Genomic DNA, 26728 nt, shown 5'->3' with positions numbered 1-26728 from the left:
ACTTTGCTCCACTGAAAACAATTGCCATTCTCATAGTTCCATGTAAAATAACTTAATTTAAAAAAAATTACATACCACTGTAGAGATTCACCATGTCTGCTGTTAGAAATCTCTTTATTATTAGACATGCAGTGCCAGGGTCTGGTAGTGAACTCCAGTGAAGAACTTGTTCTAGTACATTCTCTGTATAATGCAGAGGACGTTCTGAAAAATGCCAAAGAAACAAAACACAAAAAACTAGAATTAAAATAAAAGAGAAAACCCAACAATATTGGAGGCCGTCACAAGTTACATTTGTCTGTAAACAACAAGGTCTCATTGACTTTGAACTATAGAAGAAAAATACTGCTTTCAAAAATAAGACAATTAGGCACTTTACTGACAATACTTTTACTGGCAGTGTTTGCAGAGGTAATGAATATAAAACTAAACAAACAGTAGCCAAATGTTCAGTGACTCTTTTGTAATGTTAAATTTTTAATGTAAAGACACTAAAGCACTGCTTAAAAACTAAATACAAAAGTTAGGACCAATTACAGGACATGCCTAAATATGATCAAACAGAACTGAGACCTTCAGCTATACTGTGCCTTATTGGCCTATGCTCAGTATGAAAATGAAACATCATAACTACCAATTCTCTTCATTCAAAGAAACAAAGAATTTGGAGTGAGCACAGTGAAAAAAATGCCTCCAACTGGTATGGATTATACTGTCTGTTATTGATCAAAGCAGACTGAAACAGACTCCTGGTTTCATTAGATTCTTTTTACTAGAGGGGAAAAGCATGTGGTCTTACTAGATCTTCTCCCTGTTGCAGTGGCTAGGGGATATCCAAACTTGCACCTGTGTATTTCCATCTTCTACAAAAAGTAAAGCAAGATTAAACTACTACTGAAGGCATGACTAGACTGTATGTGTGAACTGCAAAACTTCAGATGCTCAAACACACATTTTTGATAGGCATCATCCATCCTAGAAGAGAAACTCTGAGACCTAGCACAGAATTGAAAAACTGCAGTGATAAGAAAGCCCAGCCAGTACTCCATACAAACCCCAGTTCATCTACCAAATGAAGGCAGAAAAGGTCTTGCAAATTGTCCCTAAATCTGCATTACTAGATCCAGCAGAAATCTGAGTGTCACATGAACAGCACAGCCTGATGCAATACTGATGTGAGTGGGAGAAGACACACTCACATCCCTGAAGGCTCTGCTCAGCAGCAAGCACCTGCTGTAATTCACGAATCCACAAAAGCCTTAACAATGGCTTTGTGGGTTCAAATGTCATTTTATCTCCAAAGAGAGATAAAATGATCTGTGTTCCCATTTGCATACCAATTTATCTGGGTCAGGTCTTGAGAAGAGATGGGTATGGCTCCTGAAAAGTCCCACCCCTATGACACTGTCATGTTGGGTCACACAGTCTAGCCATGTCCCTTGAGTACGGAAGGGCAAAGTATGCAGCCATAATCTCATTTTTCATTCCTGCTATGGTAGATGAATATGAAATGTCAACAGCTGCTTTGGGACTCTCCAGCACTACAGTCTAGCAGAAGGCATTTTCTAGAACACCTGAACACTAGAGCCTCAGAAAGCAGCAGCCACAAATAACACACTTTCATGACAGAAAAAACCACTGCTGTTTTGGGATGCAAAATTACCTACGCTACCTGTAAAGCTGTGATACCACCCATACAAATATTTCAGTATTCAGATATGACACCAAAGCAGCCTAACAAGAATACCATTTTGTAGATAGTAGCTCAACCCCTACTTTATTATCACTACTTCTTCTGGCCCTTTTGTTTTAAATGGTCAAACGTCTGAATTTTTGGGAAACTTTGGACTCTAACGTGATAAAGCTTCAACACTTGATGCCTTTGTAGAAGAGAGAAAATCCACTTTAAGAAGAACTTTACAAATCAGAGGCAAGAGACTGGCAAATCACCACATCTTCCTAGAACACCAGCACTCTCACAGTAAACACCTACTGTTTTATTTATTTAAGACCATCTGTCATCATGGATTACATGGTACATAAATCATCATGCTGAAAACCATTAACTATTTTACTGGTAATACACCTCATTTACAAATTATCCATCAATCACTTATTAAAAAAAATTATATACACCCTGTTTTGTAAAATCATATGGTAATAAATATTTTGCATTAGGCTTGATAAAATCATCAATTATTGCAACTTTTCTATATGCAAATAATTTAGCAGATTTTTAATACTGCAATTCTAGTATTTTGAACAGCAAGCAGTCAACACATACATTCAATTACCCTTTCTTTCACTTAGGTCATCATATGCGAGTAAATGTTCTAAACCAGTCCTTTTCACTTTAAACAACATTAACTATTACTAGAAACTGACTTTCTATAAAATATGATTCTCATTTTCTTGCTTTCTCAGGGGTTGTTTTCCTGACAGTATATATTAAAAAACAAAATAAAAACTTAAAATTAAAAAAAATTCAGGGTTCATACCACCATGCACTGAACAGGTAGCAGACCGCACCAGGAAAAAATGCAGATGCAGAAAATTAATTTTTATCAGAAAGACACCATGATTACTGATGTATATTTGAAAGAAATATGCAATTTTTTTTCTGTCATTCATTATGTGTCACTATCTGAACTAATTTGTAAATGCCTCATGGTGTTTGTCAAATGACACTAGTAGAATCAACCTGCAGGAGCAAAGACTCAAGTAGTCTTTTAGTTCTTCGGTGTCTCATTCGGACCAAATATTTTCTAGAAGTAATTTTCTCTGTGCTCTTGCCCTCTGCAAACCTGTTAGATTCAGCCATAGGATCACAGGAGTCTACCTGAGTGTCTCTTTACTACAAAATTATTTTTATTTTGAAACAGTAATTCAGTTTTTTTTGATGCACTGATTCTTCCAGAAAGGGATCCATGAAGAACATACTTCATCAACACAGTCTCTACTGACAGGAGTCACGTGATGAATTAGGACTTAATTTAGTTTGCTTTTTGGTTGGTTGTTTTGGATTTAAAACACTGGTGAGCCATTTCATTTTGTGTAGGAAACTCTTCTTTTAGTAGGATATACTCTAATGTCCTGCCCATACTTATTGTGTTATGTAGGGCCTCTATAGTGTCTCACTCTTAGCTTAGTTTTGTTTGTCTTCCATAGGCATTAGTTCAGACAACATTTCCATTCCCCACTAAAACATTAGTTGTTGCACCTAAATGCATGAAGAAGCTGTTGTGGGGTCTATCTGTTTATTTACATTAATGTTCTCTTGGCCATATCTAGTTTGGTTTTCATGTTCCTGTGTCAATATATCAAGTTTAAGAAAATAAAATTCAAATTTTTTTCTGTTATTCAGTCTAAAGAAATATGATTTGTACTGCACTTGCAGGAATTATCAGGACTCTTCTAAAGATAAGAGATACTGGCATTCTTCGTCAGTTGTCACCCACATCTATGAATCTGGAAACAAACTCTGTACTACACCTCTGTACAGCATCACCAGCAGACTGTAAGATATGAAGAAGGCTCAGGATAATTGATTTTCAGTTGAAAGGGCGAAAAACTTCCATCCTAGTTTTTATACTGCCAGGGTCAAGACTGAGGACATAAGTAATATTAGTAAAACTGAAAGAATTATTGCAAGCACATCTGAAAATCAAATACAACAAAACTAACAAAAAACATTAGAACAATATTTAGTAATATTATTTTGTCCACTTTCTTATTTTTTTTCCTTGACTTGAAAACAGGTATCTTCACTATAGAAATAAACAAGTTCACAGTCCTCCTCTGTAACATGGAAATCGTTAAGACCAGAAACTTACTAGGAAATGCAAATAGATGTTGCATATTTCTGTCTTCACGTATTCTTCAAAAATTCCCTAAAATTACCTTAGGGAATATTCATCAAAATATATTTTAATTAACAAAATCCCTACTACTTTACATTATTTTAGTTATCTCTAACAAGAAAATTCTCCAGCATTTTAAACATGCTCCAGCACGTATAAAGTATTCCCAATGTTAAAGCCTCTTTACCATTCATGAATATGGTGGCCATGTGACATTTGCTTTTGTTGGCAACAGAACCATATTTCAAACAAATTTTTCAAGATTCTGCTACATACACCATAATGCCACTTGCCAAAAACACACTTTGAAGTGTGTAAAGAGTTATATACTTTATACCTCCTTTTTTCACCTATGTACATTAAACATTTGCATTAGCAAAATAGAAAGGATCCTTTCTCCTAAGTATGACATGTATTTTCTCATTTAATTTTTTGGAAAGCATTATTGCTTATAAAATCAAGTGCTGACATTCTTTAGAAAATAGGGTTTTCCTCTATGACTTACTGGTAAGACCTACTTTTGTGTAGCTGATGATTAATGAACTGCAAAGCACTGTAATATAAAGAACACCTTCTCAGCCCTCAATTTATAAGTAGTTTAAAACAATTCATCACATCATTTCTGGCAAAGTGAAGAAAGAAATCGTGCAGATCCCACAACAGCCAAATGTAAAACATTGGCATGAAGGCTATTTTTTGTTTGTTTCCATGAAGTCTTTAACTAAACTTTTGATGATATTAAGTACTGAAAAACTAAAATAATAAAAGCTGATTGACACACATACATTTAAGTGTCACTAACCTAATTCTCCATTTTCAAGTACTTCAAAAGCAGCCCAGATATCATCTTTGCTGGGAATAATGTTTTTGATTCCTAAAACATCATTAGTTAATTCCTCTGCTTCCATCAAAGGTGATACCTGTAATACAAATTGAGTCAGTTTATAATACATTTCAATTACTGATTTCTGATACATTTTTTCAAAGTCTTCCTCCCTGCAATTTCCCTAAGGAAAAAAAAAAAAAAAGGGAAAAAAACCCCAAACATTGAGCTGGAAACCCATAAAATATCCATCAGATTCCAACAGGCTTTCCTTAGTCTTTTCCATGAGATTGAAGTTATATTTTAAGATGACTATTAACTTGGTAGCTTTTAATTCATTTTCTCTACCCCAAAAAATGTGGAAAAAAAAAAAAAAGCTTTCATATATCTTCCTGGGTGTGGGAAGATAAATATTAGAGAAGCACCATTTTTTTATCTTAGCGATGCATATTCTTATTTTTATTCCTATTTTAAAAAGCATTTTTTATGTGTACATGTCCATCTATGTATATCACATACCCCATATATGTATAAACAAAAGTGTTTGAGAGTCATATGCTGAGAAGAACAAAAAGGAAACAAAACCAGAGAGGTGTAATAAAAAATAACAGAACACCACTACATGGAGATGCAGGTGTTTAAATACACTATTAAATAGAAAGCTCAAAAATCTCTATTATAGTTAGTAACAAGCTTTGGTTTCTTAATACTCAAAGAAAGAAGAAAGCCACAGACAAAAAGAAAGGAGGAATGTCACTTTAATGGTCGTAACTACTAAATAGAACCAACATTTATTGTATAAAATTGTGTATTTGTTAATGTTCTCATGTGTTGCACAGGTAGAGCTGGGAGAATTTACACTGCTGCATACTACAGCAAAACTAAAGCAGGACATCTCCACTTTAAAATTGTATCATTTTTCTTAAAATTTTTCTCAAAGATGCAAAAGTGCATTATAATCAGTTTTTACATAATTTAGGCCACACAGCAAATTTTAAAGCAAAATATTTAAAAGAATAGTGATAAACATAAACTCAAACTTTCATTGTGTACTTATATAAAAACATGTATTAAAATAAATGTGATATACTTCAAGAAAAAGTGCTTCATAAAAATCACTGTATCATTTTTATACACTAACCCTGATTATAATACTGCAGTCTGGCTCCTTTCTTTCCACATAAACTTCAATAAGCAAATCTCCAGCCTGGGAAACCTAAAAAGAAAGAATTAAAAAATTTGATTGTTAAAAATAAACATTTTAAGCAAGGAGAATACAATTATTTAACTAGTGTAAGGAAAAAAATACCAATTCACAGATTCAGGAGAAAAATCCAAACCCTGAATAAATCCAACCGAATCATACCAAACAAAATTAACAGTAATTTACAAATATACATCAAAGTGCAGAAGAATTAAGGGCAACATGGCATAAGTGGAAATTTTAAATTTCCATTTAAGACTACAAAGTTTAAGACATGAGTGTTTCTCAGTATCTTAAACTGCCAGACCCATAACTCTGATTTGGAGGTTAGTCAGGTTCACTTCAGAATCAAAACAGATTAATAGAATTTAAAACAATGAAAAAGGACTGTAACCCCAAAATGACTTAGTTAAAAGTGAGATGAAAAATTACAAATAATAGACTATTTCAGCCACGCAGCCATGTGTACATATTAAAAAAAAAAAATTCATTACTACAAATAGTGTATTTATGATTCTTAATCACAATGAAAACTTGTCATTACCTAATTAAAGAAGGAATTAAAACAAATGCTCTTGATATCAACCTCTGTTAAATATAGCTCTTCAAATTTGTTGGAGAAAAGGTTAGACTTTGCACACAATGCTAATGTGGAATAATCAGATAAAGCAAATTTATGACATATATAAATTTCATGTGCTCAAGACTAACAAATGCTATTTAAAAATGTCTAACAACAAAAAGCTCTGAAAGAAATTAGAAAGCAGTAAATCCAACATTTTATGATCATGACGAAAAGTATGATTTATGAGAAGGGATGTAGTATTTTCCATTCTAACTAGGTTTGCTCATCTATGGCAATAAAATTATTTTCATGGATGAGAAATTACTTTATTTTTCTGAAGTTAAAAATGTCTCACATTTTGCCTGCTCTAATTCCCTTTTAGTATAGTCATAGGCACCTTCAAAAGATTGCAATTCATCTCAGTCCAGTACCAAAAAATATTTCCTAAAAAATAAGTGATGATCAGAGCACAGGAAGAAAAATTAAGGCAGAAACAGGGACTACCAGAAGGTGTACCATTCTATTAATAGGCAAATATAAATAATTAATAATCAAATAACACTAAGATAAAAATTTGTGTCTTTATTTTTGAGAATTGATAGTGATCCTACTTATTTACATACTACTACAAACAGAGGAAAAGGTTAAGAAAAATATATAGAAACATAAATATATTCACATATATATACATATAAACAGTTGAGCTTTGGGATACATTTTGACCAATTTACAGAAGCTAAGATTACATTTCTAGAGAAAAATAACTGGCAGTGCTGAATTTTAAAGAACATTCACATTCTGAAAACCAGCAACTTTTAAGTTAGTTTAGTCTTTGAGAATAGAAAACTAATGGAAACATTTGTGAGGAAAAGCATTACAAAGCTACTTTGAAGAAAGCGGCTTAATTATAGTGGCACAGACTCAAAAAGGCTCATTTAGTTATAAAATTTGCTTTTCAGATGATATTACAGAAAAAGGTTGGAAATAAGAATGAAGCTGACACATGATTTCCACTGGGCTCACATAAACAACCGTATGGAGAGAAAATGTGATGTAAATTACTGCAACAGCTGGCATAAGTATATGGTGGACAGAAAATGAAAAGCGACTAATGAAGTGCCACCTGGAACAGAACTTCAGTGACATTTCAGACATGTGAACTTTGAGGAATTCAGCAGAAATTCAGTTCTGTTGTTCTCTGAACATTCTGCATAACCAGAGATAATAGTACTGTGGCAACCTGTATATTCCAAAGTATTAAGTATCTACATCACTGATTTTCCCACTTATATGCACACATTTTGATGCAATGATGTCAGACTCTCAGTCATTAAATGTAAAGAATTCTTACAATTCTTAATTGTAGCTACTTGAGGACTAAGTTTCCAATTACCCATGACACTTACATGATTACAGTGCTGTTGTTACATCACTCAATTGCACCACATCAATACTTTTAACCCTAACTGGAAGCCTGTGGCAAACTGCTGTGGAGAACTGATGAAGAGAGCAAGAAGGTGAGCTGAGCCACTTTATCTCACATCTGGTTCAAGCATGACTTAGCAACTGTGCAGTGCCTGGGGTGATGCTGTCTCAGGGATGAACAGAAGAGCAGCCACACCAATGTACAGAGATGTTAAGGCCTCACTCCCCTTTATCCATGCCTAACTGGACACTTACCTGAGTGTCTTTCCATTTTGTTATAAAACTGTTCTCTATGTCCATTTGTTTGACTTGGTCTTCATTTATCTGTATAAATAAATAATTTTGGAGTGATCAATAATAGTTATGGAAACAATTGCCAATACCAACAATCATGTTCTCAAAGAAGCAGGTATGCAAAATATTCTATCAATCAGAAACAGCTCTTCATTGATGGGACTCATTATGATAAACTTCATGGAATATATATTGAAACAGAGAGGAATCAATGAAAAACTGCAGAAAAATGTTACAGTGGCATAGTCAACTCCAAATCAAAATGGCTAATATAAATTGCTGCTAGTAGTAGCTTTTCTATCCAATTGGATTGAACATTATTTCTGGGTCTACGGAACAAAACATAATCATAGCTCAGAGATTAAGAACACAAAATCCTTCCATGCTTCAGTTCTCATCAGGCCTGTAAAATTGGATTAGAAGCAGTATTTTTAATAGTCATAATAAAAAAAAATCCTAAATTTAGTAAGCCTTTGCCAGCAAGGAGAATGAGCATCATTTTGGAAAACAGTAGCTCACAGCATCCCATAAACAGTCATTCCTACACAGGCTAAACTAACTGGGAAATAAAATTTAAAGCAGGACAAGAAAAACATCCACTGAATTAAAGTTCAAAAACCCTGTAAATCCTCAGATCGTTGAACTAGCAGGAAGACCATTTTAAAGCAGATTTTTATATTTTTGAATCTCTAACATCTGAGTAGTTAGGATACATATAAAGATACGTACATGAAAAAGTTGCACATAATTTTTAATTAGATCTTCAATTACATTGACTTCTTCACTGGTTTGGCCTTTAGTTTGAAATAAGCATGAGGAAAAGACCACAGCTAAATTCTGAGGGTTCATTTGGTTAATTTCAGAACATTTCTGCACCCTGTTGAAGGAAAAATAAACATATCTAGATAGTTTCATTGTTCCTTTGATTGCCTGAGGCTCCTTTACAGAATATGGAGAGCACTTAAAAAAAAGGTAACTACATTAAATGCAATGAAAACATGTACTATTATTTATTTAATATTTTTTATACTCTTTATTTCTCATTACAGAAATGAAAAATTTCTAACTGCATTTCAAGTGATATCAAAACTACTTAGAATAGAAAACAATAAAATCAGAATAGAATACCTGAGTTAGAGGGGACCTATAGTGATCATCTAGTCCTCCAACTGCTGGATTGCCTAAGGGCTGGCCAAAAGCCAATGCATGTTGCTACGGGCACTGTCCAACTGCACTGACAGGCTTGGGTCATCCACCCTCTCTAAAAAGCCTGTTACAATGTCTGACCACCCTTTTAGTAAGAAATCCTTCCTAATGACAAGTTGGTACTTCTCTGGATGCAGTTTTGAACCATTTCCATGATTCACCCTACCTCCAGATACCAGGGAGAAGAGACCAGCACCTCCTTCTCCCCTTCCCCTCCTCAGGAAGCTGCACAGAGCAATAAGGTCACCCCTCAGCCTCCTCTTCTGTGAAACAGAAAAGCCCAGAGTCCTCAGCCACTCCCCACAGGTGATTCCTTCCAGCCCTCTGACAGCATTGCTGCCTTCCTCTGGATGCACTCAAACACCTTAACATCCTTTAACTGCAGACCCCAGAACTGCTCACAGTGCTCCAGGTGAGGCCAAATCAATGCCAAACACAGTTTCACTGTATTATGAAATATTAGTATATCCCACAAACTTGAGATCAAAGATCAAACAAAATGTGGAAAGAAATTAGGCCCTTCTTAGCTCCTATCCCTATGGTAAAGTTTTCATATCAGTTATGTTGTTTACATAACATGTCCTTTTTTAGAGGCAAACACTTTAAACTACTACAGAATTTTGGCCATTAAATGCACAAATTCATACTACTTTCAGAACAGATGTAACATCAAATTAGTATCTCTAACTGGACATGCTTAGAAACTTCTTAAACACAATATGTAGCACAGTCTTTATCCAAATAATGGCACCAATCAATTTCATAATCACATAAATACTTTTACATTACATTGGCTATATACTTGGCTATGTGCCATAATTTCTGAACACAACATTCTGTAAAGAGAAGTTTCTATGTATTCTAGACTCACTGCAATTCACCAAAAATATAATTTGACTTGTTCAATAGATGATATCACATAGACCAGTACTATTTAACCCTGACACCACAGAATCATTCTGCCAAGTATTTTTTACAAATTTTCTGCCCCTTATTTGAGCTAGGAATAAGTCATGACCTTTGGTGCTTAAACAAGTTTGTATTTTGGATATTCTCTACTGCTACCTCAGTTGTAAAATGAAGCACTGATGAAAAACAGGAAGGGTAGCTAATTCTCAAAGCTATAATGTGCAAAACAGATTGTGGAGAAGGACATTTTCCCTGAAAAAAAATATTTAATTTCAAGAACCATTTGCAACAATTCTCTGGAAGACTAGTAGACTGGAGTAAAATGAAATTGCATAAAGAAGCTACATCAAAAATTACCCTACTTGGACACATACACTAGCAGCCCTCTCTCCCTGTAAGGCTGCTCCAATCCATTGATTTTTATAGATACCTACAGCTAAAAATACAACCAAAGAAAAAACACGTTATCAATTAAAGGAATTCAAATGCAATTAATTGCTGCAACTAGATAAGCGTTTGTGATTACTGGTGAATGAAACAAGCCACATTGCATATATTGTAGAGTTATACTGAGAACACATTATAATAATTTCTCTGCTACAATGCTTAATTTGCAATAACCTGTAAAGATGTTCAATTAAAGCAGCCAAAGTTGCTCTATTGACTGGTGGAAGACTCTGAATAAAAGCTCTGTACTTCCTCACACGTTCCTTTTCATTCTGCGTATCTGCCAGAAAACAATAATCGTTGAGCATTAATAACAATGCACACTAGAAAGCAACAGCAGTTCTCATTAACTATATCAGCAGCATCTAGTCTTTTAAAATTACTATTTACCAAATCAACCCCTTCTTCATAAAGGCAATGCTGAAAATATACTATTAAAAAAGTCTACTATTGTACACCAGTTCAGGGAAACAACAATAGAGATGGACAGTTCTATATTCAAGCATCATTTGCCACAGTTTAAGACTAAAGGCCAGAACAGCAATTGCATTTTCTCTCAAAGTATATTTAATCTGTAGTTTGTGCACATACATGCGTGAGGGAACTCCATATTCACAAGTGCAAATGTACTTCTAAGAGGTCCCAACAATGAGAAAGGAAAAGACCTTTTCCTATTTTAAATATTTACTGGAAAAGTGTTTGAGGGCACAAAGTAGTTTAAGGATCTAAGCATATATAAGACTGATTAGAGGAGAACAAGGGGAAAGGGCTGGTAAATAAGTTACATATAGCTGAACAAAGGCAAGGCCGATGGCAGGAATTCCAGTTTTGGGAATGACAGTATCTGAAACACAACCACAGCTTTCTACCTTACGTCTGCCTCCCTGTGCTGCCCCCTTATGCTCAGGGCATATACAAAGTTAATGTAGAGTGCATTTAATTAGTTAGCTTTTCCCTCTCAGTCCCTTGCTTCTCTCAAGTTTCTGAAAAGAAAGCACAGAAATCTGGCTGATTGATGGTGCTCTCCACTAACTACTGACTGTGTTTTGGATTCTTTGGTAATTGGCAAAAAAAGTAAATAACAAAACAACAGTTTAAAGGCTTTCTACTCTGTTTTCTTAAATGTTTTAGTCTTCCTAGAAGTACCTTCTGTATCACTTAACAGGACAGGATTTTCTGTTGTAAAGCTGAAGTAGAATTTTAGCCATGTGTACAGATCAGGAAGGGGAATCATTGTAATACCATTAAAAAGAGCTGACAAATCTAAACTGCCTCAGAACTTCTGTTTTCTCATGCAATTAATCATGTGGTAAGTGAATAAACTCTTAATACTTTTTCCTCTAGTCTTTGAAATTGAGTTTAAAGGTCGAAAATGTGTAATATTGATAATATTTTAATTTCCCAAAAGTCTAGTGGCTCATATTAAAGCAACGTCCATATATTTGAACTTAAATAAAATCAAAGAGGAATATGCTTTAATATCTCTTTATAAAGACAAAATGTGCCACACAGAAATATGCCTATGTGACTCCTATGCGTTCAGATAGAAACTAACATTCTGTCAGCATTTCCCGTGCATCTCTTACTGCTGTGCCTGCAATTTTATAGCACAGTTTGGCAGGGAAACCACTTGTTTCTATATTGCAAATACTGCAATATAGAAACATTTTAAAAGAACATTATAAAAATCATCTCTTATTAACATGTGTCTATTGCAGCCATGCCCCAAATATTTTTTTCTCACTACATTGTTTTGCCAGTTATGAAATAACATGGGTTGACACAGGGTAAGTAAATTAACAAGCCCCTCAAACTTGATACTGAAAATGTACATATAACTTTTATTGTATGGAATATTATTGAACACCTTACCTAATGCAGAGATCCAGAACGGATAAAGTTCTTTAGTCAGAAGTGCATCATCTATTTGAGAAAGAAAGCTTTTCAGTACATCCGTCACATCTTCAAGTTGATGTTTTCCTGCTCTTAGTTTAACACTTCTTGCATCTTTTTTGAAGCTTTCCAGCAGTTCAGCCACATTGGAAGAATCACCATTCTTAAGATAGATTTGTTTGCTACCTAAACCTAAGGCACAAATATACAGGAGAGAAAAGTAAATTAATGTAAAATTAAGTATTCTTTCAAAAATTCCAGACATGATTAAATAAAAATTATATGTGGATGCCAAACAGTTATATGTGGTTGCATTTCCTAACAGTATCTTTCTGATCTTTTACTCATACTCCCTTTCTTAGTGAAAACACTGCCAATTCTTCTCATAACCAACTAGACCTCTTTGCAAGAATACTCATCATAATAGTAAGCAAGTCTGGGATCAGTATTTCAAGAGTATTCTACAGGCATTTCAAATCCCCAAATCTCTTCAGGGCTTCCTAAAACAGTACTTTCAAAAGGCTCAGTAAAGAGAAGAAGTTTTGATGATAGATATTATATTGCACATAAAACACAGCAGCTTTCATGAGAAAACTCCTCTTATTTTATTACTCTATGGATGAACTCATCTTAAGACTCAAAGTATTATTGCATTCATCCAACCTGAAATATCTTATTCTTAAAAGCCTCAAGTCAGCAGAAAATATTCTTTTTTTCTGATTTTTCTCATGTTCTTAAAGCTATCAGTCAGCTACTATTCTTATATGTAAAAAAAAAAAAACACTAAAGTAAAATTAAAAAGAAAACATATAGCTTAAAATGAAGTCATGACTACCTTTAATCACTGCGTATGTTATTCTAGTCAAAAATTTTGTTTTTCAAAACTTGAGTTCTGTTGTTAATAATTAAAAAAAATTTAGCAAAAGCTTTTTTTCTTATTTTTAGGCACTAGGTGCAACCCCAATACACCTATTTACAATAGAGCAGTGTTGCCCTATCCAAAGGTTATTTAGTTAAACTTCAATGACTCAAATAGAAATTAGGTGCTCTCATACTGACAGAGGTTACAGACACATTTATACCAAAGACAGATTTGTACAGGGCTGATATGCATGTAGCAATCTCACAGGAAAACTCATGAATTTGCAGTAGTAAAAAGACACAAACATCATCTGCATATAACCTAATGCCAGGGAAAGTTACCCTGGCAAAATTTACTTAAATAAATGGTAACCAACTAATCCTCAGGTTATTTCACTGAAAAAACAGCAGCCTAAGACTGAACTTAACTCCACAGTTAATGCCAGCTTCCAAGATGTGTTCAGACCACAACTTTTCCAGGTTTGCAGAGGGCTGAGTTGTCTGCACTGGGGCAGTGGACCCCAAGGCTAAGTTTCATAAGGCAAACAATGCAATATTTAAAATAGAAAAGTGTCCATAAAGGGGATTTACCAAGCTGTATTTCCCCAAAAGGGCCATTCTCAGCTGTGTGGTAGTATATTGCACCATCTCATTAAAGGATGTCAAGGCTAATGAGGGGCACTTTACTTTAAGTAATATATAAACTCATTCAATAGGACCTGGTGCTGGGGGCGCTTCTGTATTATACAAATGATCTTAGCTTGAATAAAATCCACTCTACTTACCATACTGTGTAACAAACGCTATGCAGCTGTTCACTATAATAGGGACATCATTTTTGCTGAGCTGCTGATCTTGTAGTGCATTACCATCTGTACCTGCTGCTTTTTCAATTGCAGTATACCAGACCATGAAATCCTGCTTTGTACGGCCATGGATGTATAGCGTTCTGAAAATTATAAAAATATTTTGAGTTCAGGAAAGAAATGAAAAACTGATGTTATTGCACCATGGCAACAAAGCAGATGTTCAGAAAAGGAAAAAAAATATATACTTGGAGTAAGACATCAAGGCACCTTTCAGCACATAAAGCTGTGATGGTGGTCTATTGTTACAGCATCTTTTTATTCTTCCAAATCCATTTGTATTACCAGTGCCATAAAAAATGAAAGAAGATCCACAACCACTGTCACAAGCCCTTTGAAAGCACCTGCCAACATTTTAATTACTCTTCTTCAGACTTGCTCCTACATTATGCATTCATATGTCCAAGCCACGGCTAAGAAGGAAACAAATTTAGAGACAACTTTCAACACTGTAAAAAGCTTTCATTCTTTTGTATTCACACCCCAAAACACCCCAGACACCCACCAACCTCTTCTACAGAGTAGCTGAGACATACTGAACTTCCCTCCTTACACAAGTATCAAAATGATCACCCACTACCACAAAGCTCAGGAACATATATGAAAAGCTACGAGTTGAGGTGGAATAAGTTAATGCAACACTTTGCCTGTATCTCAAAGTTCAGCCTTGTTCTGACTCTCTTATTTAAGCAAGCTACATTAATCTCCTGTGTGCCACCCTGACAAGATAGCTTCTAAGAGCAAATATCAAAATTGAAAAGTTTAAGGGGGTATGTCCAACCGCATGCATGTGTGTAATAAACAGCTGTTTAAAGTGTTAAAACAGTAAGCAAACTTTTGTATATATGTTGTCTGATCTCCTACTAAAGACATGTAAGGAATCAATTTTCTCTAATGACCATTTATTTACAAATTAGGATAAGTCAAAATGCTCTACTGAACTTCTATAAAAACAGTTTCATGCAAACAGAAAATACATTTATTTTGATTATTTCATTTTTGGAGGGGGAAGCATCTTATATGATAAGGGAATACTTAATTTCATTTTTTTTTGCTAATATATTTCAATTTTCCTATTATAAATGTTTCCATTCTAGCACTCCTGTCTTGGTAGGAAGTGGGGATGCAGTCAATGTATTACACAGCCAGGATCCACCATACAGACCAAGTCTTACAGCAGCAGAGTAGATGACATTAAAATATTTTATTCCACTGAACCACTTTTCTAGGAAGTCTTTACTTCATGACTTCAAAAGTCATACTAACTACCACATATGCCTGTATAGCAGAAACACAGCCTCTCTCTTCCACTAAGGAAAAAAAAACACATTCAAAAATCTCTCGTACTTTTGAAGCAAAATGACTGAGCCTAATTCAGTGCTGTCCAAAGTTTCCTTAAGACTTGTCAAAACAGGTAGTTCTCAATCAATGCCTTCTAAAGAATACATCATCACATTTTCTAGTATTGCTACTGCCATACATATATAAGGAAAGTAAAAGGTTAGGAGTAAAAAAAAGTTTGACAGTGCAAGATACTCTACTCATTTCCTACTATTATTCACAGATCAGAAGAGGTTAGGAAAATGATTTATAAAAGATTTATGGTGCTTTCCAACAGAAGAAATGTACATATATATGCATATTACTGGGTGTTTATTTCCCCTGCAGAACAGCAGGACTCACATTACCGTATTATGCAAAAGGATAAATGGAAGTCTCAACAGATTTTTTGTTTATTCAAAGAATTATGATCTATACAGGAAGCACATACTGTAAAGTGAAAATATTATTACTTCAAAACAAGAAAAGGGCAACTCTGCAGCATATCAATGAATTGATACCAGAGGAGGAGAGAAAAAATACCATACTGAACTTCAAAGGTCACATGAACTTATCAGCATTTTTCATAGAGATACGAAAGTCTAATCATGTGCCTGTCAATCAATTGTTGTGATATATGAAATACCTAAACTATGTTGAAAAGATCACCTTGTATTTTATGGATCTTTCCATCTTCCCCTCAATGCATCACATTAGAAAAAAGATTTCAGAAGTACAAAGAGATGATGTTCTCATTGTTTTCTAAAATTCCAGAAGCTGTTGAGCTCAATTCAGTTACAGAGGAAGAGGGTACTTAATAATTAGCAAGAAAATGTGGTTTTTGTTTAAGTTGTAGTCCCAAGGGACGAAAACAGGCATGAAAGAGAAGTTGCTGGTAAGAAATATAAATATGAAAATCATACTGCTATCATGGAACCTGTATTGTTCATAGAAGGTAACTAATTATTTTTGAAAAAATTATATTTGCCCAGTCAAAAATCTCCAGAGTGGCAACATCAAAAAATAAGATACATCAGAGACACATTTTCACTACAATACCACAAGAGCAAAGAAGGGAGAAAAAAAAATTAAACTAGTGCCAGACACATTTCAGAACTCAGTCAATTTCCCATGGAAGTGGATTAAAAAGCTCATCTAAAACCTCAATAATTTTTGGCCGAGAAAGAACACACCTAGAATAAATTTAAATCAGAAAAACACAAAACAATTTAGAAATAAGATGTTTAAAGCAGTCCTTCTCAGTTTAGTCCTTCTGGACAAATGTAACAATTATTTTTTTCCCTAATTGGAAATGATTTTTTTATCTACTTGAACCTGGAAGTAATGAAGAGGAAAGGGGAAATAATTTCTAGCAGAAGAGCACAACTCTCCTCAAGAACAGCAGAAGTCTTCTACAGAAGTTCATGAAACAATAGAGATAACTTTGCAGATTTAATCTCTGGTTTTATCTCTTTCACAGAGTTTTCAGACAGAATTAATAACAAATACATGCATCACTGAACTAATTGTCATTATCAAAATATAAAGTAATATTAAAGCCAAGGCTTAAGACTAAGCATAAACACAGGCTGAAATATAGTGATGTCCCATGTAGCACGAAACTGAGGAATTTAAAGAGTTTATAGAAGTTATCATATTTGAAAGAATTTATACTGTACTGCTTATGAAGATCTACCATGCAGATTACCAACTATTTTCCACAGACTCAAGCAAAATGCATTCCTTCAATACAAATGCACACTGCCTTCTATAGTATGTTTACACATGTGCTATTTTTTCAGTTCTAAAAATTGATAAAGATCTCACATTTCATAACAAATAGTTCGCAAAAATGACAACATGATGAAAAATGGCAGAATTTTTGCTATGTTGTGTGAAGTACATACAGTCCATAGCCAAGAAATTAATAATTTAAGTATTCAAACAGCAAGGCAGCCTGCCAATGGAGATTTCTGCCCTAGTGAATTGAGAGAATTGAATTGGCACAAGTGACTGCAGCAGATCAATGAGTCTCAACATTAAGGAAGCTACCATTACCTACACAGCTTTATTGTTGACTACCAGCACATCCTTCTGCCCCAGCAGTCAGACAGACAACAAATATGACCACACTTCATCCGCAAGAGTGCAAAGGCTTCTCTTGAACCCATCCTGCAAAGTCCCCTAGCTTCAGCTATGTCTATAAGCTTTGTTGCACAGTTGTGCAATGGGATAGTAGTGCTAATAGGAGATTTTGGGTAAGGTGGGCAGGGAGAGGGAGAAACAGACATTGGCACAACTTAGAGCCCTCTGGCAATTCCCACAAGATTCTGATAATTTACCTGTCTGAAAAGAGAGGTACTAAGAAAGTAAATATCGATATGAAATTGTTTGGCAAAATCAAATTGCAACTGAAGCATGGATATTCCATTAAAATTTTTTCTTCAAGCAATAATTAATCAAGGTACCCTTCAAAAGGTCTTACATCCAGCATGCCATATTGGAAGCACAAGTCCTTTCATCTGACTCTTAAGTTTATATTAATTCTGGATTTTAGAATTTTGTGCCCATAACTGCATTTTATGAGAAAACTTACTGCTATCATCAAAGGGTTAAGAAGAAAGCATTGAATGAACCATCAGCCTAAAGAAATTGTGCCAGTATGTAGGGCAGGTTTATTATCCATAATAAGAAAGAGCTAACTACATCAGAAGCATAACAGGGGGAAAAAAAGACACCATCTGGATTACATTATGGTCTGAAAACATTCACTGACACCTAGGAAAGAGCTTAAATTATTTCAGAAAAATGTAAGAAATGTTTGATACTAAACTACCTGTGTAACTGTTTCTTTAAAACTTAGTATTAGAGATTTTGCATTAAATTCTACATATAGAAGATATATTTAAAAACTACTGCATACAGATGTTTTCAGACAATTTCCTTCTTTTCATCATGCAGATCCCTCTGCTGGCCTCTGCTGAACTACACAGGAGTAACTGTTTCACCACTATGCCATGCAACTTCTGTTTGGATAGCATATTATTGGTAGCAACAAGAGGTCAAGCACCACCAGGCACTACAAGCATTTTAAAAATACAGAGATCAAGGGAAAAAATCCAGACTGAATATGGATCAAATCAGAGGACATCTCTGTGACAAAGGGAAGCCTCAAACACAGAAAACCTTAAAATGGTTTGCCACTTCTAGCAAGAAGTCAAGAAGCATTTCAACTACGAAACTAGAATATTTCAGCTATGAAAGTGAAAGCAAGAAGAGGCAAATGGCCATCTGATTAGGGTGTAAAACTATACACCACAGTGCTGTGAGAAGCCAGGATTTCCAGCTGAGTTAGTTACAGCTTTAGGAGTCCAGACAATATGCTCCAATAGAGATCAGAATATAATAAAATTCCAGTAGGTGTTAAAAAAAGTGTGTTCTGTAATTTATTTTAGTGAAGATACACAAACACAAGCATTAACATGTATAAGATCTGAAAAAAAAAAGTAAAATGAAAAGTCATCTAGAATTATCATGAAAATTTACATTGAGCTTCAAAACTGAGTACACTGAGCTTCAAAATGGACAACATACTTCAAAAGAGAAGCAGTCTTGTGGTTTCAGAAATCTTTTAGTGTGGTTCAGCCTCTGATGATATGCTATTACCTGGTATGATTGCTACCTCTTATTTCTGAGCTGATAGACATCATCAGCTGAACATGTCATACAGAGAATAAATGAACAGCACGGTGCCAAGCAGAAAGCAGGGTAAAGGAAGAGGCAGCAAAAAAAAAAAAAAGAAAAGGTAGGAGTGGATTGCATTAATATCTAAGACATTTTGGGAAAACCTCACATGCCTTTTTTGGTAGTATTGTCTCTGAATTATTGTATTTTATACAAGCTCTGAAGTACTACGTATGTTATGTCCCAAAATTAATTGTGAATTCTTTTTCTGAGTAGATATGTATCAGATTAATGTTACATTTTTTTATCCCAAATTTCAGATCTTTTTAAGAATCAAGAATACATAGATTTATTACATTGTAATAATTTCAGCAGTAAGACTTGAAGTTTATATAGTTTCTGAAAATGTTTACTTGCATATGCAATCATTCTTAAGTGAGGTTCATTTATAACAACTAAGTCATTCTTTTACCTATAGTAATTAAAAGAAAAGGTGTGAAACAGAAAGATATAACACATATAAATGTGTGACTTTCCCTAATTAACCAGTCCAAAGACTGAAACTTGAAAGAAAAGGCATAAGTATTTGTTAGAAATGGAAAGTCAGTAGAAAAATATCTCAAGGAATTTTCATAAAAGTTTCTAATAAAATTTAATGAGACACTTTAGGAAATTCACCACATTTATTTTTTTATGCAAAGGACAGTGGCTTTTTTTTTTTGGTTTGGTTTATGGTTGTTGGGTTGTTTTTTTCTCCTAAACTTTTCCTAATTCTGGAAAAATCTTACTTGTTTAACTTAATTATTTCAATACTACTCTTTATTTATTTTATAATTTATCCTGCATTGAAGTGACTAACAAATTAACAAGAAAGTTATCAGCCAAGCAGAATCTCTTCCAAGTGATCAATCTGTGCCAAATTGACATTAGACAAGCACTGATACAAAATAACAGACAGAATAGGAAAACCTAGAGACTTTGACATTTCATTTAGCTGATGCTGATGACATCTCAAGGATATTAATTTATCTAGAGCTTGAAGGAGCACAAAGAGGATTAGCAGCTTTATTTCCATTTACAGTAATTGAGTCTAAAGACAAAGGTGATTTTATATTTAATCATCTTCCACACACACATTAAACTGCTTATCACTTTAAGATGCCATCTCATACAACTGCACTGCACACCTGGATAGTTTTGAAGCAATATCCTAAAAAACAATCACCATGCCAAAGCCTATGGAACCATATGGCTTTCAATGCTTAAGACAATGTGAAGACTGTGCATTTAAATTTTTTATGGCAGACTTCAGTGAAGAAAAATTAAATATATTCATGTCCACTTTAAATCAGCCAGTGCCCCTGGTGAAATTATTTTCAAATAGTCCAGAATTTCCTTTAAACTACCAGAGTGGTTCAGGGAAAACCTACCCTCACTTGAAAGAAACAATCTAATGAAATAAATAATAAAGCCTGACTTGGAGCTAAAAGTTTTGCTCAGCATTAATACCTATGAAATTATATGCATGGTTTACATCCATCTTTGGACTGCCCTTTGACTAGGATACTTCAGGTTCCCTGATTGGTGTATGTAGCTTACTTAACACTGCATCTTTCAATATGCTTTTTTGAAAAAAACAAAAAAAACACAAACCAAAACAAATCAAACCAACAAACAAACAAATACCCAAAACAAAACAGAACCCCCCCAAAAAGACAAGAAAAAGTGTTTCCTTCTAACCTGAGTAGCCTTACTCAGTTCTGAAAGTTATGCAATATCCTAGAAAGAGTTAAAATTCAGAATACACAAGTTAGAATGCATTTCTGACAAGCTATTCCAACTCTGAATAGATGTCAAAGGTATCTATGAAGTTTTTTTGTTTGCCAAAGAGAAAAACATCCTCCATTTATTAAGCTATTATTGGCTGTTCAAAAGACTATATAAATACTGCACCACTTAAGACAGACAGACTCCTGCCCAATAACCTATAGTGGAAATAAAAAAAGCCTCAACTGACTAAAAAATAAGAATTATCTTCCACAATTTTTACTTGCATCTTTGAATTTGTACACATATTTGAGGCAGAAATATATACCTCAACTCAAGTTCCAACCTCCTCTATCATTATAAATATGACACAGTCATCTCTGCCAAATATTACCTCCTTGGAAGCAGATATGGATCGTGTTTGCTTTGTAAGTATGCTTTTTCCTAGACAGTATATTGTTAACAGATCAGATATTACAATAAGATTAACCAGAGGACCCATTCATATCCTCTCAAACCTGACCTAGGCAGCTTGAGATACAGAATTCTGATACATACGAATAATTTAAAAAATCAAGTACTTTATAGTAAAAGCTCCGAAGAGGTACTCCTTTTTTACAAGGTAAAAGGACTTAGTTCCTTTTGAAGAAATCATTATTGGCAGACTAATCTGGGAATAATTTTCTCAGTGGGAAAACAGTTTTTAATTAAGTAGTGCTTGTTAACATTTTGTGACACAGACATAAAATGTAATTAATGCACAAAGATATTCCCTCCTTTAAAAACTCTGCAAATTTACTCTCTTTCTAGCAACCCTAAGTGAAAAAACTTCAAAATTTATCAATATTAATTCTAAGATATGACTGTAAAAACAGATTAAATCTTTTTTCAGATAGGAGCCTTACCTTCCTTTTTCAACGAGCAGCAGGACATCTATTCTCTCTCCATTTTGCATCACACTGCTGGTTGCTGAAAACAAAACACATACGCATTTCATATGACTTTCACAGACACATATTTATGACCTTCACAGACACATATTTATAGACAAACTCATACATGCATGCACATACAGACAGACCTTTTTTCAAAATGATCTCCAGTAGCAAAAGTAGCATGGAATTCCTAAACTTTGCAAATAAAGAATGCTGCTGATAATAGTAACAAAACTCCACAAAACACCACACCACATTTACATTTAAAAGAAAAACTAACACTAAACATTATCAAGAAAGTTTAAACATACTTTTTAATGTGAAAATATGCTACAGTGTTTTATTATACTCAACTTGTAAGTACAAGTTGTAGAAGACATAATGATTCAGAAGTAAGCTGGATTTTGGAATCCATTAACTTGAAGATCATTTCCACCCTTCTTTATGTCTTATGTTATCCCTGCTAAAAAAAGCACCCTGTAAAACACTCACATTGTACATAACACATCAAATACATCTGGAGAGCTTTCAGTTGCACTGCTTAAAAACTATACTGTGCACTATACTAAAACCAGTAAATTAAATGTAACCTGCTTACTAATTTGAAATTCTGAAAACTTAATTTCTCAAAGTGTGTGTCATATGTAATGCACACCTTATTTGAACTAATTCCCAGAGAGAGTAAAGTCCTAAATACCAATGAAAACCAATAAACACATTGCATGTTATATGATGGTTTTGTGTCACACTAACTCCTAGCTTTGTCTATATTTACTGAGTCAAATATCAAGAAGGTAAGTCACTATACTTCCACAAATGATTCATTAGTTTTCAAGTTTCATTTCACGAATAAGTATTATCAGTATTAACAGTGGAGCAGATATATTCTGGAGAAAGCAGAAATCAAAAAAAAAGAGTATGGATATATAACATTTCCAAGAAATACAACTAATATTAAAAACTCCAAGCAAAACAAATTCTGAACTGCAAGTCAAAAGTGTTTCATTTTTATACATGAGATATAATATACACAGATTTTGCACGCTCTTATGATTCTGGCAGAGGCAATTACAGTTGCATCATCAAAAAAAGTATCAGGAACAGTTCTCCTTATGCCTAATCTTTTAACTCTGAATTAGGATCAAAAGTATTCACAAGTTGAAAGACACCTAGAGGCGTAAAAACATTGCTGATTAAAAACCACCTTCATGGTGTTATTTACACCAAATATAAGGTGGCAGTAAATAAACATTAGAAAAGCCAAAGGCATTTAGGCAAGCTCCTGCAAAACAGTCCACAATCTGTCAGCATTTATAAAGAGTATCATCAATAAAGAGCTAAACTATCTTCTCTATGTTACTTTATTATAAAACTCAAATTATATGTATTTTTCTGTGTAACATATTGCCTTGTTCAATATAAAAACAAGTAGGGCAGATATGCTTAAAAAAGGATTCAGAGCATAATTACAAGCAATGATATAAAATTGGTCATAGAAGACCATTTATACAAACATTCTTATCTCTCTACATCATGATATTGAGCAAATAATATTTTTAGTATTGGAAAAAAGTCTATTATTCTGTGAAGCAGTTTTCCAAGAGAATTATAATTTTCCAGTATGTTTGAGTATTTTAAAACCAGACCTGTCAATCATCTCAAGAATGTGTTCTGCAGTGAGTATTTCTGCCCTGTCAAAAATATGAAACAATAATCCCAAAAGGTTATATATTATTATTCAATTCTGTACTCTTGTAAGAAAGATACTGCTGCAACTGGAACGAAAACTGTCATCATTCATTTTAAAGCTGTGAAAAATTTCTCTGGCATGTGCCAAAAAGTAGAAAAAAAAACCCAAGACAGAAATTAACCAACCCCATATTTAGATAAGAGTTGGAAGAACATCTGAGTCATGTGAAGGAATAGTTACTGAGCTTCCCAATATTTATTACTTTGAAATGTAATAGAAATGTCCTTAACAGTGAATTAATCCCACAGAACACTGTCTGAATACTAGATGTTCTTACTTAGTTCTTGCAACCTCCTTAGATATATGGAATCTTCTTCAGCATCCTCCATTTCAAGGCAGAAATAAAGGCTCGACTTCTCTATGGCAAACCAGCCTTTTCTCCACTGATCCAGGTTGTGGCAATCTTTGTAGTACAGCTGCCCAATAAGGTCACAGTCTCGCTCTAACAATGATTCTGCCACCGGGGGAACAAAATGCTACCAAAGAAAATGGGGTGAGTCAGATGAAGAAAAAAAACCTCTGCCCCTAAAGAGCAAAATCAAAATATTGCAAATCTACTGGATTCCAGGATTAAGGTCACAGTAAAAAAACCTCAAACTTTGAGATGCAAAATCCACACTCATATGCCCATAGATACATTAAATTTCAAATGCAAAACCAAGTTTAACATTTTTTCCATTCATGCTCTACAATTCAAACATGTTTGCTTTTAAACTACCATTGATTTAATTAGTAATGTGATTATTAACATTTTGAACAGTATAAAATATGGTATTGCCTTATGAATTTCATTTCAGCAAATAAATTTAATAGAACTGCAACCATAAAAAACTTAGCTGAAATATACTCATACAGCATATGTCTTTCTATTAGAGCACATTTAATATATTCTTAAGGTCAGCATTCAAATGCTGCTTCAATTCCTTTCACATTTTATTATCTTGTTTCAAACATTAAATCACAAAAGTTATTTCTTCCTGCTGCACAAGAAACCTTTACACGCAGGAGAGATCAGTATTCATCAATAATGGCTTCTCAAAGGTTTTAAGCTAACAATGGCACTTTATTATTTGTGCAAAGGCTCCTGGCCTAACTGAAAAAGATAATTATCAGTATTACCTTAGCTATTGCTGAAGTCCATTTTCTTTGTGAATGCGCAGTTTCAGCTCCAAACAGAAAAACACGTTCTGACAGTAAGTATATTTCAAATGTAAAGACATCCCTAAAGGAAGTAAGAGAAGAAACACAGCTGTATTTAGTCTCCAAAAGAGCAGACATACTAGTGTCATTTTATTTCACTATTTTTTTCATTCTTTCATACATATGGAATGGAACCCATCTGCATTTCTCCTCCAATATTACAAGCAGGGCGTAGCTAATAATAGAGCACCTTACAATACATCAGGATCAAAGTACTTTGCAGGTCAATAATACATGTTTAAAGGCTGTGGTGTAATAGATTTTTGAATAATTCCAAAATGCATAAAAATGTTTACATATAGTAATTAAAATGCATAGGGAATTTTTTGCTTTCACAAGCTCATGTTATTTGATCAAGCACATTTTTGTGATGCATTCAAAAGATTTTTTTGTATGTTTAATATAAGCTGAACAACCAGTTGAATGGGAAGTTGTAAACAAGTTGAAATGCTGCTTCATAGGTACTTTTGGATGTCATTTGGTCTCATGTTCAAAGAGGGATTATTACAATGAGAAACCTTGAAAACAGCCAAGGATGGAGAGTATTATTCTTGTCACCAACCTGTTCCTGCCCTTCACCTGCCCTTTTAACTGAAGAGGCTTTTCCTGTCAGGCAGCCTGAATCTGCTGGGGTGAAATGCATGGTCACTGTTTATCCACCTGCCATCACCAAGAAGAGTAGGAATACTTTGAAGTTGCTGTAGCTCAAGAAACTCTTAAAAGTTTTCTTAAGGGAGGTTCTTGGGTATCTTTCCTTTTAAAAATTATACCACTATTTCAGCAGATGAACCCTGTTTATTCAATTTTTAATGGACAAATAAGAAAACGTAGATCAGTTTAAATTGGTGGAATTTGGAAAGTAAATATGGTGCTGAAGTTTGGGTCGGTCACTCTTTAACTCAAAAATTATGGGTCACCAATTTACAGTATGATTTTGCCTGTGACCTCTTGTTAGATGCCAAATAGATGGAGTATGCTTTTTCCTTTCAATGCTGAAGACTGAGATTTGTCTAAATGTGGAGAACTGAGCATGAGTCACTTCTATAATTTTCAATAGCCACTTGGAAAATTATATAAACACTTAGTTCTGACTAACAGAATAGGCATTTTTAAGGACCCGCTGTTTCACTACATGAAATGTCAAATCTAAGTAAAGTTTCTCATAAAACTCCTCAATCACAAGTAAAGCACAACAGGAACTTAGTTATTTCCAAAGAGTGAAGTATTCAGCCAACATGTTTTTTAATTTAGTTATTAACCTAAAATGGAACCATCTGGAAATGTAATAAACAATATGTTAGATTTGAGCACAGAAGAAAAAAGGTTTTTTTTCTTTTTTCTGGGTACCACAGAGTTAACTGCAGAATAGTGAAGGTCACTTCTCTGTATTTGATAGCATATTGAGACATCACCATGTTTCAGGATCTCTCTCCCCTGTAGCAGTCTAAGTCCTTTATTCCCATTATCTTTTTCAGAAGCTTAGCAAATAGACTATGCCTTCTTTGCAGACAATTTTGTTTTGTAACTAAAAGCATTACAGTATTATACTACAGAAAATTATTTTTATTTTAGGTGCATGTACACAGGTTTAAAAATAAAGTGTTATGGAGTCTGTTAGACAAATACAAAGCATATTTTAAATAAAAATGTTGCACTAAAGAAATTGAGTATCACTTTAATCAGATTTAGGTCACTCTCCATGTGATGCAAGCGAGTTAT

The 26728-nt window shown here is 34.1% G+C and overlaps 1 protein-coding gene across 1 annotated transcript in view; it reads right to left on the bottom strand.

Moving 5' to 3' along the window:
• ARAP2 (ArfGAP with RhoGAP domain, ankyrin repeat and PH domain 2) overlaps window positions 1-26728 on the bottom strand; it is a 271525-nt gene that overhangs the window by 22992 nt on the left and 221805 nt on the right. Inside the window, exons 36-46 of the mRNA XM_071432570.1 lie at window positions 24929-25031; window positions 24087-24285; window positions 22030-22093; window positions 14273-14436; window positions 12606-12818; window positions 10908-11013; window positions 8901-9048; window positions 8133-8201; window positions 5825-5899; window positions 4663-4780; window positions 76-204 (exon numbers count right to left, since the gene is read on the bottom strand). Of these exons, the coding sequence (XP_071288671.1) occupies window positions 76-204; window positions 4663-4780; window positions 5825-5899; window positions 8133-8201; window positions 8901-9048; window positions 10908-11013; window positions 12606-12818; window positions 14273-14436; window positions 22030-22093; window positions 24087-24285; window positions 24929-25031 (1388 nt within the window). The remainder of the gene's footprint in view (window positions 1-75; window positions 205-4662; window positions 4781-5824; window positions 5900-8132; window positions 8202-8900; window positions 9049-10907; window positions 11014-12605; window positions 12819-14272; window positions 14437-22029; window positions 22094-24086; window positions 24286-24928; window positions 25032-26728) is intronic.

This window comes from Agelaius tricolor, unplaced genomic scaffold (genome assembly GCF_023055355.1).
Source record: "Agelaius tricolor isolate 1412-34295 unplaced genomic scaffold, bAgeTri1.0.p SCAF_8, whole genome shotgun sequence".
Taxonomy (NCBI): domain Eukaryota; kingdom Metazoa; phylum Chordata; class Aves; order Passeriformes; family Icteridae; genus Agelaius; species Agelaius tricolor.
The sequence above is the reverse complement of the archived record's forward strand: the minus strand, read 5'-3'. Positions and strand labels throughout refer to the sequence as shown.